This window comes from Heterodontus francisci, chromosome 30 (assembly GCF_036365525.1).
Source record: "Heterodontus francisci isolate sHetFra1 chromosome 30, sHetFra1.hap1, whole genome shotgun sequence".
Taxonomy (NCBI): domain Eukaryota; kingdom Metazoa; phylum Chordata; class Chondrichthyes; order Heterodontiformes; family Heterodontidae; genus Heterodontus; species Heterodontus francisci.
The window spans coordinates 64,389,635-64,404,072 of NC_090400.1; the positions used below are offsets into that span (position 1 = coordinate 64,389,635).

A 14,438-nucleotide genomic window follows, 5' to 3' on the forward strand; every position below is an offset into this window, starting at 1 on the left:
CTTCTGTGAGTTAAATAGCTTAAGAATAAAACAGCAGCAAATTACAACCGAAGTGACGGTGAATATAGGAATCAAATTCGAGAAAGTGCTTCTAATAGGGAGGACATCAAATGAGTAGCCTGCAAAATTCACCAGCAAAAGAAAAACTGAACAAATCAATACACTCCAAACACCTTTTGAATATTCTTTCAACTGCCATCTTGACTTCTTCAGCAAGCTACATGTTTGCTACTGAAATATGGTTTGTAAGATAAAAGAATGATATACAGGAGATGGCCATTCAGCCCATCTTACCTGTGCTGACTCTTTGAAAGAGCTGTCCCTTTGATCACACTGCCCTGCTCTTTCCCCATAGCTCTGCAGATTTTTTTCTTTTCAGTAATTTATCCTGTTCCCTTTTGAAAATTACTATTGAATCTGCTTCCACTGCTCTTTCAGGCAACTCATTCCATGTTAGAAGCATATATCCAGTACAAAGGAAAAATGATCAGTTGGCTGTTGACAAGTGACATGGAAATTTAATCTAAGTTGCTACTATACACACTCTCAATTACATCAACAGTATAAATCTCATTCCCTTAAGGACTTTCATAATATAAGATTAGAACAGTTATAGAGTCATAGAGTTATACAGCATAGAAACAGGCCCTTCGGTCCACCGTGTCCGTGCTGGCCGTCAAGCACTTGCTACACTTAATTCATGCATCACTGTAATCTTCATCCCATTCCCCCAACAGGTTATTGTACTCCAGTTACTTCTCAGTAATAATTATTAATGTTTATTATTTAAATGGAGAGAGACTGCAGAACTCTGCAGTACAGAGGGATCTGGGTGTCCTGGTACATGAATCACGAAAAGTTAGTATGCAGGTACAGCAAGTGATTAGGAAGGCAAATGGAATGTTGTTTATTGCAAGGAGAATAGAATATAAAAGTAGGGAAGTTTTGCTACAGCTGTACGGGGCCTTGGTGAGACTACATCTGGAGTACTGTTTAGAGTTTTGGTCTTCTTACTTAAGGAAGGGTAAAATTGCATGAGAAGTAGTTTGGAGAAGGTTCACTCGACTGATTCCTGGGATGAAGGGATTATGTTATGAGGAAAGGTTGAACAGGTTGGGCCTATAGGAGTTTACCCATAGGAGTTTAGAAGAATGAGAGGTGATCTTATTGAAATATATAAGATCCTGAGGAGATTTAACGCTGGAAGGATGTTTTCACTTATGGGTGAGAATAGAACTAGGGGACACAGTTTAAAAATCTCTTACTTGCCCATTTTGTTGCATATTGCGAATTCCTGCTTTGTGAAACTTTCTGCAAATCTCAGAATGAATGAGTTCAGCAATGGTGAATTTGACTTTGCCTTCATTGAGGAAGGATTCCGTGCCAGAGTCATCTTGGAAAGCAAAATAAATGAAGTTTCTCATTCTGATGACAAAGATGCTTTTTATGTTGCGGACTTGGGTGACATTGTCAAGAAACACATGCAGTGGCATAAGGTCCTTCCTCGTGTGACTCCTTAGAACAGTTTAAGACCGAGACGAGTAAAAAAAAATGTTTTCTCTGAGGCTCGTGAGTCTGGAATTTGCTTCCTCAGAGAGCAGTACAGGCTGGGTCATTGAATATATTCAAGACTGAGTTAGATAGATTCTTGATGGACATGGGAGTCGAGTGTTATGGGGCAGACAGGGAAGTGGAGTTGAGGCCACATTCAAATCAGTCATGATCTTATCAAATAGTGGAGCAGACTCGAGGGGCCGAATGGCCCACTCCTGCTCCTAATTCGTATGTTCGTATTTACAGGAATCAAATACACAAAACCATGCCGACATCTGAGGGTTTCTTTGGAATTTTGCTCTGGTGCAAAGCTTGAAAGCTGATTGGTTAAGTACACAAAAGGCAGTAAAATTTCAAGAATGGGATACATGACGCACACATTTTCTCTCAACTCTCAGCGTTTGCATTTTAGCTCTCAGCTGCTGTAGTGGTAAAGCTCAGATCCTGTTGCTTTAACTCACTATTGCAAAACCTTAGCAAAAGAACAAGAGTTGTTGGCTCACGAGCACTGCAATCACAAGGCCGAGGCTAATGCCTGGGCTGAGGAAGTAACAGCAACTGGGGCTGTAAAGGATTGTTGAGGCCTGGGATGGAGTTGAGTGCTGAGGCCAAAAGCTGGGATAGGTTTGGAAGATGTGGCGAGACTGAGCTTGCAGTCTGGGACACAATGAGCAGCTGGCCCTGAGAAACTGGCTACACACTGAAGTTATGTTGGCTGCTTGGGGCATAGAAGTGCAATAAATAAACTGCCACATTCTCACAGATGCGTGCAATAGCTGGAAAGAGATGCTCTCTGACAGGCATACTCTTTCTATAATATTGGGAGTTGTTTAAAGTCTTCACTTATACTCATCTTTTTCTTTACCTCTAGGCCCTCTGCACTTCTAATATGAAACGAGGGTGTTCTCCTTTTTCCCTATATATGTTGTATAGTTAATTTCTCTTATTTTAATTGCTGTCCATTTTTCAGAATAATTAATGATTTAGTTGGTGTACAGAAGTATACAATTACAAGTCATAGAAATTTCAGCACAGAAGGAGGGGGTTTGCCTGGTCTCGCTTGTGCGATGCCAACCCCTCGTTCTCCAAGTCTAATATTTTTCTTTATGCACATCAGATTCCCCCTTAAATCCTGTAGTTAAACCTGCTTCAGCAGTCACTTGTAAATTCTATTTTATGGCCCTTTGTATTAAAATAAGTTCTTCCAACTGTCTCACCAACTTTCATTTAGCTGGTGCCTTTAACATAGTAAAACATCCCAAACCATTTCACAGGAGTGTGAGCAAACAAAGTTTCACACTGAGCTTCATAAGGGGATATTAGGGCAAGTGGCCAAAAGCTTGGTCAAGGAGGAAGGTTTTGAGGAGTGTCTTAAAGCAGGAAAGAGAAGTATAGGGAGGGAATTCCAGACCTTAGGCCCTCGGCAGCAGAAGGCTTAGCTGCCAGTGATAGAGCGATTAAAATCAAGGATCTGTAAGAGGCCAGAATTAGAAGAGTGCAGAAATGTGGGGGAGTTATAGGGCTAGAGGTTGTTACAGGGATAGGGAGGGGCAAGGCCATGGAGGAAATTGAAAACCAGGATTAGAATTTTAAATTTAAGGCATCGCTTAACCGGGAGCCAATTATAGAATGTTTACAGCACAGAATGAGGCCAATTGGCCCTTATGCCTATGCTAGCTCTCCAAGTTCAACTCACCTAGTCCAACTCTCCTGCCTTTTCCCCATAGCCCTGCAAATTCTTTCTCTGCAGATAATTATCCAATTCTCTTTAAAAAGCCACAATGGAATCTGCCTCCACCACACTTTCTGGCAGTATATTTCAGATCCCAACCACTTACTACGGAAAAAAATGTTTTTCCTCATCTTGCCATTGCTTCTTTTGCCAATCACCTTAAATCGGTGTCCTCTGGTTTTCGATCCTTCCACCAGTGGGAATAGTTTCTCCCGATTTACTCTGTCCAGACCCCTCATGATTTTGTATTACAGGTCAGCGAGTGCATAGGTGGTGGGTGAACGGACTTGATGCAAGTTAAGATGCAGGCAGCAGAGGTTTGTATGAGCTTAAGTTTATAGAAGATGGGAGGCCAGCCAGAAGTCTGTTGGAATAGTCAAGTCTCAAAGCATGGATGAGGGTTTCAGTAGCAGATGAGATGAGGCAGAGGCTGAGCTGGATGATGTTATGGAGGTAAAAATAGGCAGTCTTGGTGATGGAGCAGATAGGTGTTCGGAAGCTCATCTTGGGGGTCAAATATGACACCAAGGTTGCGAACAGCCTGTTTCAGCCTCCGACAGTTGCCGGGGTGAGGGCTGAAGTCAGTGGCTAGGGAATGAAGTTTCTGGTGGGGACTGATGACATTGGCTTCAGTCTTCCCAATATTTAGTTGAGGAAATTCCTGCTCATCCAGTACTTGATGTCAGATAAGTCATCTGAGAATTTAGAGACAGTGGAGGCATCGAGCGAGGTGGTTATGAGGTAGAGCTGGGTGTTGTCAGCCTACATGCGGAACCTAGCATTGTGTTTTCAGATGATGTCACCAAGGGGCAGCATGTAGATGAGAAATAGGAGGGGACCAAGGATAGATCCTTTGGGGAAACCAGAGGTTACGGTGTGGGAGTGGGAAAAAATGCCGTTGCAGTTAGATAAGATTGGAACTAGGCGAGTGCAGTTCTATGCAGCTGGACAATGGAGGAATGGCATGGGAGGACGGTGGTATCCTCAACCATGTCGAAGACTGCAGACAGGTCGAGAAAGATGAGGAAGGATAGTTTAACATGATCAAAGTCATATAGCATGTCATATTTCAGTGCTGTGTAAACTTCACCTGTATGCTAATTTATGCTTAATTTATATACTCTGTTTAGAAGTGTTCTATTTATCCTCTTTAAACAATACTTCCCAGTTAATGTTTTAGTGCATCCCTCATTTAGTTTGTTTTCATTGTTAAGGTCATCTCAGCACTTCATGCTTTGTGCTTATTCAGGTAGGAACATAATAAGGAAAGTTAGTGCCGGGAATGGGACCCTTTGCTTTTCTGATATCTTGCACTCTGAAGTCAGATGTAGCACAGCCAGATGCAGAATGATGTCCCAACCATGTGGCACTTTTCCCCACTTTCTGCACCACCCATCCTTAACCATGTCTCAATGACCCTACCAATTAGGAACTAGATTGGCAGTGTTCAGACTGAGGTCACAGGACCTGGCACATAGTTTTGATTTGGCGCTTAATGGTGATGATTGTCAGCATGATGCAGAGGTAGCACAATCCTGTGATTAACTCAGCATCATTAGGTTGTGAGTTCAAGCAACACTTATGACTCTGTGACATGAAAACATAATCTAGGCTGAGTCTGCAGTGCAATTCCGAGGGAATGTTATTTGTCAGAGGTTCTGCTTTTTAGATGAGACTTTAAACCAAGGCAGAGTCTCTCTGCTCAGATGGACATAAAAGATGCCATGGCACTATTTGAAGAAGAGCAGGGAGTTCTGGTGTCCTGGCCCGCATTTATTCCTCAACCAACACCAGCAAAACGGATTACTTAAGCATTTATCCCATTGCTGTTTGTGGGAACTTGTGGTGCACAAATTGACTGTTGCATTTCCTGTGTGATAGTGGCTTCACTTCAAAAGTAATTGACTGTAAAGTGCTTTGGGGCATGAAAAACACTATATAAACGAAAATTCTTTTCTTTTAATTTAAATGTAGTCATAGAGATTTCTAGTCCCTTTGAGGTCCCACTGCTGTATTATGGCTCCCATATGATCATTTGTAAGAATTTATGAATTATGCTAGTGGTGTGCATAACATTGTGGGTTAAAAATGAATCCTATACCACAGCCACTAATTCAGTTCAATTGCCTCATTTCCATTGGGACATTTCTGTTGATTAAAGTTGCCCATTATTGTCAGTAGGTATCTTTCTCATCTCATCCTACAATGTTTCATCGTCCTTAGCCTGTACAGCAGTCATGATCATATTGAATGGTGGAGCAGGCACGAAGGGCCAAATGACCTACTCCTGCTCCTATTTCTTAGGCAAATAATAACCATGTTAACTTTACCTCCTGCCTGCTTCTTTATCCAAGCCTGATTGTTTATTTTAATGTCTATTCATCTTCCTTAATTTGTAAATTCTCCTGAATGTATAAAGCTCCTCCTCTCCTGTCTTTTTCATCCTTCTACCATTATATATTGAATTCGTTCCTCTTTTCCTTTTAACATCATAATTTCCTGTTATTTATGTGTGTAATTCGAGCACCTTACTTCAAGCATGTTGTCTTTGAGCGTACACTCAGTTGTGTAGATTTCGTACACAGCTTCTGATTCACTGGTCTGTCCACTCAGGTGAACATAAGAATTCCTTAGGCTGCGGAGAGAATGAAAAGACAGATTCATTTGGGAAAACAAATTGTTTTTCAGGCCTCAAGAAAGGAGGAGTGGCTATGAACAATCATACCATAGCGTGGCTGGACAGCCCGATCACGACGCCCTGGAATCCAAACGTCCAAGGCTTGAACAGGTACCTGACCCCCACTTTCAGCGTGCTACAGTACTGCCCTTAGTGCACCCTGTACCAGAGGGGCTTCGAGCACCTGCAGAGGTGAAGAAGGTAAGTGTTGGTTGTTAGAGTAGGCAGCACTATAGATGGTGTATTCATTCCAAAAACAAAAAAAGTAATAAGCAAAGTAAATTCTTCTAGCTTAGTTCTGATGCAACTCTGAATGGAATAAATAGAAGATACTGGAAATACACAGCCACCAGACTGACTGGCACAATATGTGTCAGTCAGTACCTGAAAAGAGCTTACTGTTTTAAGTGAAGACTCTTAATCAGAATGTTTGGGTCTGTACTCAAAGCTTTAAACCTGCCTTTTGTCTTTGGTTGGAGCTGCTGGTCATTTTTAGCATAGAGTTTATATTTCCAGCATTCATGCTTTTTTAAAATTAACGGAGTGAAAATAACTGAGAGATTGCCTGAATTCCATGCTTGTTGAATGGTTACAAGTGGCCTAATTTTTCTTAAATTATGACTTTTTGTGCCAAGAGTCCAAATTTAAAATCAACAACTGATTTTAGGGGCTGGTCCTTTTGTGTGAAGTAATTGAGATGATTAAGATGGTTAAAGAATTTGATAGGGTAGGGAGAAACGGTTTCCTCTGATGGGGGAGTCCAGAACAAGGGCGCATAAACTTAAAATTGGAGCCAAGATGTTCAGGGGTGATGTCAGGAAGCACTTCTTCACACAAGGCTAAGTGGAAATCTGGGATTTCCCCAAAAAGCTGTTGAGGCTAGGGGGCAATTGAAAATTGAGTTTTCATAAATTTTTATCAGGCAAAGATATTAAGGGTTACAGAAGCAAGGCAAGTAAATGGAGTTCAAATATGGATCAGCCATGATCTAATTGAATGGCGGAACAAAGGACCGAATGCCCTACTCCTGTTCCTGTGTTTTTCAGGAAACTTCTCTGCAAAATAGTTGTGGGCATTTACAAATTGAATATATTTTGTGAAGTGACTAGCTGCTTGGTTAAAGAAATATTTGACTCTGTGTTGCTGCTGCTGGGGGGGCTGCCTATGGGATAGAACAGTTAAAAAAAAATAATTGTAGCTTAAAGTAATAATGAATAGGGAAAGATTTTTAAAGATGAAAATGGTGGCAGGTGGGAAAAAAGTTTAAAAAGAAGCAGGGAAATCACCAATACACACAAGAAATAACGTAAAAGCAAAATACTGCAGATGCTGGAAATCTGAAATAAAAACAAGCAATGCTGGAAATACTCAGCAGGTCTGGCAGCATCTGTGGCGAGAGAAGCGGAGTTAGCGTTTCAGGTCAGTGACCTTTCATCAGAACAGCAATAAAGTAAGTTGCCATGTGACCTGAGTAGTAGTGTTGCAGCAGTGTCTCTGGTATTCCCAGAAAATTATTCCAAAGCAGTGTTACTGAGATCACTGAATCCTAATGGCTATCTGTAGTGGGTTATCTTCCCAGCATCCATTTCCCTCTGTTATGTTGCCGAAGTTATATTTTACCGTAGGAATATCTGCCTGCAATGCAGGAAACCCCTGCAGAAGCATCACTTAGAAATCCGTGTAAGAGAGAAGTTTAAACAGCAGGTAATCCTACTGAACTCCTGAAGTATATTGATATGGATTGTGTTAGAGCAGGGACTGGGAGCTGACTGCTGTTTAAAAGAGAATACTGTTCAAATATCAACAAGGGAAGAAAGATGGTTGCTGGGTTAGGTGGCACCAGTTTGAAGAGTTTGTTATATTTGGAAAAAGGTTGGAGAGGACAGGACTGACTCGAACAGCCTGTAAGCACAGACATAAAAACAAGAAGGGCGGCACAGTGGCGCAGTGGTTAGCACCGCAGCCTCACAGCTCCAGCGACCCGGGTTCAATTCTGGGTACTGCCTGTGTGGAGTTTGCAAGTTCTCCCTGTGTCTGCGTGGGTTTCCTCCGGGTGCTCCGGTTTCCTCCCACATCCAAAAGACTTGCAGGTTGATAGGTAAATTGGCCATTATAAATTGCCACTAGTATAGGTAGGTGGTAGGGAATATATAGGGACAGGTGGGGATGTTTGGTAGGAATATGGGATTAGTGTAGGATTAGTATAAATGGGTGGTTAATGGTCGACACAGACTCGGTGGGCCGAAGGGCGTGTTTCAGTGCTGTATCTCTAAATCTAAAATCTAAAAGAAATGCTTGATGAAGGGTCACTGATCTGAAATGTCAACTATGCTTCTCTCTCCACAGATGCTGCCAGACCTACTGAGTATTTCCAGAGTTTCTTGTTTTTATTTCAGATTTCCAGCATCTGCAGTATTTTGCTTTTATTATGTAAACACAGACAATCTGGCTTTCAAAAAAAAAAGCTTGGACACTCAGTTGTTGAGTGTCTTATTCTTGTTTCACTGGCCAACCTCCTTCAGTCAAAAAGTGTCAGCTCTTTATATGGTATCAGCTGCAAGTCCTGAGATTGCTGCAGAGGCATCTCCTGGCTCTGCAGTCTCTGAATTGTATACCAATATCACAGATGGAGTGGATAAATTAAGCACCAGTTCTAACCCATTAAAATTGGGGCCTAAACCAAGCCTGTTACAATTGAAGTTACAATTTCCACCAGCATCTTTGGTGCCAATGACTGATCCGTGCAGGGCATGGATCATCTGTGTTCACTGTGGAGAGGGGCGATGTAGGTGTAGTGATCAGGGAAGGGGATTGTGATATATTTGATCAAATTAGCATTGCAAAGGAGGAAGCTGTATTAGCGGGCTTGAAGGTGGATAAATCCCCAGGCTCAGATGAGATGTATCCCAGGCTGCGATGTGAGGCAAGGGAGGAGTTGCGAGGTCTTTGACACAAATTTTCAGATCCTCTCTGGCCACAGGGGAGGTACCAGAGGATTGGACGGCAGCGAATGTGGTACCATTATTTAAGAAGGGTAGCAGGGATAAACCAGGTAATTACAGGCCAGTGAGTCTAACATCAGTGGTTGGAAAATTATTGGAAAAAATTCTGAGGGACAGGATTAATCGCCACTTGGAGAGGCAGGGATTAATCAGGGATAGTCAGCATGGCTTTGTCAGGGGGAGATTGTGTCCAACAAATTTGATTGAATTTTTCGAGTCGGTGACCAGATGTGTAGCTGAAGGTAAAGCAGTTGATGTAGTCTACATGGACTTCAGTAAGGCTTTTGATAAGGTCCCGCACGGGAGATTGGTCAAGAAGGTAAGAGCCCATGGGATCCAGGGCAATTTGGCAAATTGGATTCAAAATTGACTTAGTGGCAGGAGGCAGAGGGTGATGGTCGTGGGTTGTTTCTGCGAGTGGGAGCCTGTGACCAGTGGTGTATCACAGGGATCGGTGCTGGGACCCTTACTGTTTGTAGCGTACATTAATGATTTAGACGTGAATATAGGAGGTATGATCAGTGAGTTTGCAGACAACACGAAAATTGGTGGTGTTGTAAATAGTGAGTAGGAAAGCCTTAGACTACAGGACGATATATATGGGCTGGTAAGATGGGCGGAGCAGTGGCAAATGGAGTTTAATCCTGAGAACTGTGAGGTGATGCATTTTGGGAGGTCTAACAAGGCAAGGGAATATACAATGGATGGTAGGACCCTAGGGAGTAAAGAGGGTCAGAGGGACCTTGGGGTGTTTGTCCATAGATCACTGAAGGCACCAGTACAGGTAGATAAGGTGGTTAGGAAGGCATACGGGATACTTGCCTTTATTAGTCGAGGCATAGAATACAAGAGCAGGGAGGTTATGATGAAGCTGTATAAAACGCTGGTTAGGCCACAGCTGGAGTACTGTGTACAGTTCTGGTCGCCACACTATAGGAAGGATGTGATAGCAATGGAGAGGGTGCAGAGGAGATTCACCAGGATGTTGCCTGGGCTGGAGCTTTTCAGCTATGAAGAGAGACTGGATAGGCTGGGGTTGTTTTCCTTAGAGCAGAGAAGGCTGAGGGGGGACCTGATTGAGGTACACAAAATTATGAGGGGCATTGATAGGATAGATAGGAAGAAACTTTTTCCCTTAGCGGAGAGGTCAATACCTAGGGGGGGGGGTGCATAGATTTAAGGTGAGGGGAGTTGAGGAATTTTTTCACCCAGAGGGTGGTTGGAATCTGGAACACACTGCCTGAAGGGGTGGTGAAGGCAGGAACACTTGCAACGTTCAAGAAATATTTAGATGAGCACTTGAAACGCCATAGCATACAAGGCTACGGGCCAAGCGCGGGCAAATGGGATTAGTTAGGACGGGTGCTTGATGGTCGGCGCAGGCACGTTGAGCAGAAAGGCCTATTTCTGTGCTGTAAAACTCTATGACTCTAAGTGGTGGGCTGCTGTGCCAAGAATGCAGGTGTCACATAAATGCCAAATTGCCATGCACTCAAACTCACCACAACTAATTGGTACAACAGGAAAAGGTTTATTAGTCAAGATGGCCTACTGATTGTACATCAGTGTCCAAACCAGTGATTCTGGTCCCACGTGTTCTTGTTGCACAGCTGTTGGGTGCAACAAGAATAAGAGGATGATGCGCAATCCTGTAGAAAAGGACATGTTTGCAGTCTGTTATCTTGGTAATGTTTGAGCACTAGAGGCAGTTAAGCATCAAATCCAGTTGTGTTTTTATGCATTCCTATACTTTCAAGGTTATTACCAAAAGTAAGGATGTGGAGTACAACATATTGACCTCAGAGGCTGTGGTCCTTTGTCTCATTTTTAAATAATTGTGAGCCAGTTTAATTCAGACTGACTTGTAGAAAAGGGCCGACCTGAATGCGACTCCTGCACAGTTCGCTTTGGAAAGGTTCTGGTTACCACACAAAGAGCGAGTTCAATGATGGATACTTTGAATCTCCAGAGAAACAGAGAGAGGAAGAATTACAAACTGAGTTGGTCAGAGTGAGAACCATCAGTCAAGTATATGACGAATGCAGAGAGTGCAACAGGAATAGAAAAGTGGAGTGAGGGAGATGGAAAGAATTGGGCAGTAGGAGAAGCAGGGGTATAGTTAGAAGAAAAGAAAGAATTTAATTGTTTTTGTCTGTGAGCAACACCATTCAAGATCATCTAATATTTGCTGAGTTGAGAGAGAGGGTTCACATTGCAATGTTTGTCACCTGATCTCTTGGAGAACATTTGCACTTCCCATCCTAGGAATAGGAACAGAGGAGCAGTCGTAGGCCATTCAGCCCATTGAGGGGTATAGTTAGAAGAAAAGAAAGAATTTAATTGTTTTTGTCTGTGAGCAACACCATTCAAGATCATCTAATATTTGCTGAGTTGAGAGAGAGGGTTCACATTGCAATGTTTGTCACCTGATCTCTTGGAGAACATTTGCACTTCCCATCCTAGGAATAGGAAAAGAGGAGCAGTAGTAGGCCATTCAGCCCATTGAGCCTGCCCTGCCATTCAGTACGATCATGGCTGATCATCCACTTCAATGCCTTTTTATCATGCTATCCCCATATCCCCTTATGTCATTGGTATTTAGAAATCTGTCGATCTCTTCTTTAAATATACTCAATGACTGAGCTTCCACAGCCCTCTGGGGTAGTAAATTCCAAAGATTCACAACCCTCTGAGTAAAGAAATCTCTTCTCATCTCTGTCTTAAGTGGCTTCCCCCTTTTATTGAAATTGTGTCCCCTGGTTCTCGACTCCCCAACATCGTAACTGCATTTATCCTGTCTATCCCTTTAAGTATTTTGTAGGTTTCAGTGAGATCACCTCTCATTCTTTGAAACTTTCGAGAATGCAGGCCCAGTTTCCCTAATCTCTCTTCATAGGACAGTCCCGCCATCCCGGGAACAAGTCTGGTGAACCTTCGTTGCACTCCCTCTTTGGCTATAATATCCTTCCTAAGGTATGGGGACCAAAACTGCACACAGTACTCCAGGTGCGGTCTAACCAAAGTTCTACACAATTGAAGCAAGACTTCACTACTCCTGTACTCAAATCTTCTTGCGATAAAGGCTAACATACCATTAGCCTTCTTAATTGCTTGCTGCACCTGCATGTCAGCTTTCAGTGACTTATTGACAAGGACACCCAGGTCCCTTTGTACATCTACACTTTCTAATCTCTAACCATTTAAGAAATGCTTTGCACATCTGTTCCTCCTACCAAAGTGGATAACCTCACATTTTTCCACATTATATTCCATCTACTATGTTCTTGCCCACTCACTAAGTCTGTCCAAATCCCTTGAAGCTGCTTTGAATCTTCCTCACAACACACATTCTGACCTAGTTTTGTGTCATCTGCGAACTTGGGAATATTACATTTGGTCCCCACATCCAAATCATTGATCTATATTGTGAACAGCTGGGGCCCAAGCTATGATCCTTGTGGTACCCCACTCGTCACAGCCTGCCAATGTGAGAATGACCTGTTTATTCTTGCTCTCTGTTTTCTGCCTGTTAAGCAATCCTTAATCCATGCCAGTATATTACCTCCTATCTCACGTGCTTTAATTTTGCTAACGAACCTCCTGTGGGGAACTTTATCAAAAGCCTTCAGAAGGTTCAAGTATACCATGTCCACCAACTCCCCTTTATCAATTCTGTTAGTAACACTGTCAAAAAACTCCAACAGGTTCGTCAAACATGATTTCCCATTCCCAATCAGATCTTTATTATCCAAATGTCCATTTATCGCATCTTTAAGAAGATCCTAACATGTTCTCTACTACTGATGGAAGGCTAACAGGTTTGTAGTTCCCTGTGTCCTCCCTCCCTTAAATAGTGGGGTGACATTTGCTATCTTCCAATCTGCAGAAATAGAGTTTGGAATTTCAAAAAGGCCCTTTTCCTTCTCTCCTCCTGCCCATCATTTGTGAATTTAAATGTCTTTATGAAAGTTGGTCTGGTAGTTCTAGTTTTGAATGCAATTGTCTCCAAACTCGAAAAATTGAACATATCTGTTCTGGCATGATTTATGGGCTGATCTTGCTTCTCAGCTTGAATCCTCCATTAAGCCTTTTTAAATTGCTGATTTTCTGTGATTTCCTAACAAAACCAATTGGTGTTGTGATTAAAGCTACTTTCTGACACCCAGCACAGAGGGAGTTCCTGTATTGATTCACTTTTTGAGTAGCAAAAGCAGCATTTTCACCTGCACAGAAACTTGTTTTTTTCTGGATGGTCAGGAGCTAAAGCTCATAGAGAATTAATATGTCTGTCAAAACTAGAAACTGGCAGGAGAGAGTGCCTTCCGCTCATTCAGGGAACTTAACCCCTGGATTGCACAAAAAAAATTACTATCATTGGCAACATGTTCGTTAAACACTCAGATATGCATGCACACTTGCACAGAGAGCAGAGCATATGCGGAGATGGATAGACAGAGCTGGCTAGAGGAAGAGACAGGCAGAACCGTGCACGCATCTCCTCACAGGGGAAAGGGAAAGACTGGGTTAAGGGGGAGTAGGGGAAGAGACAGATAGGCAGACATATGCATACACACAGTGACACAGCAGAGTCAGGTAAAGGGAGATTTTTGTTTGAGAATCCACATAACAGAACACAAGCTCCAGTTTGGATGAAACAGTGTTATAGCCATGTGGAGAGGGGTTTGCGTGGTTCCCACCGTTGAACTCCCAGCTGACCGCAGCATGTGTATTTTGTTATTTGGGTTTAACCCCTTTGTGTTTTATTTTTCAAATAAACAGACAGCGACAGGTTTTCTTATAGGTTTAAAAACAGAAAATTAATTATTTATTGATCAATATGCCTTATCCCAAAATTGTTGCAACCGTATCCACTCACTCACTCGTGCACGCATGTGCACACATACATGAGATAGATAGAGAGGAAAAGAGGAAGTGGATTTAAGTGGGGGTAGGTTTCACAAGGTCAGGGTAAACCTGTTGAACTCTTTTGAAAGCCAAGTTCTCGGTTGCAGGCCTGAGGAGTTTGTAGGTTTCTCTCTTGGTTGAAAGTTCAGTTGAAGACAGTGGATCACTTCTAATTCACTGCTGTCCAATGTGTAGATGTAGAATTGGACAGGAGGGCACGTCCCTTCTGGTTTGCTGGATGTTCTCCCAGTCCCTTAGCTGGAAAAGCATCTTCGTTGCTGCTCTCTGCCGCCAGCTCCTTTGCCTCTCTAGGCTACTTTTTAAGGTAAAAATGTGTTGCATCTCGCCTCTGCTGGAAGGCAGGTATTTTCTTCCCTGTAGTGATCGACAATGACCTAGGATATGGCTACTTCGCATCTTCTTTGTTTTCGAAGAACCCATTCAATTCAAGCATGTCTTTTGATGGGTTCAGGATGAGAATAATTCGGTTATGATGTTTCCACTTCACACCTTTTTTGTTTCAGAAGAACCCATTCAGTTCGGGAATATTTCAGGATGGGTGCAATTG

General features: G+C 42.6%; 1 protein-coding gene across 16 annotated transcripts in view; it reads left to right on the forward strand.

Annotated features, from left to right (window-relative positions):
* The window catches only part of ncor1 (nuclear receptor corepressor 1), a 489,622-nt gene that overhangs the window by 58,726 nt on the left and 416,458 nt on the right, over window positions 1-14,438 (forward strand). For 14 of the 16 annotated variants that reach the window (XM_068010846.1, XM_068010851.1, XM_068010848.1 and 11 more), the window contains exon 4: window positions 5,975-6,164. The exons of 1 other annotated variant lie outside the window; for it this stretch is intronic. In XM_068010846.1, coding sequence (XP_067866947.1) covers window positions 5,975-6,164 — 190 coding nt within the window. The remainder of the gene's footprint in view (window positions 1-5,974; window positions 6,165-14,438) is intronic. One more of the 16 variants, XM_068010856.1, reaches the window with a different exon arrangement.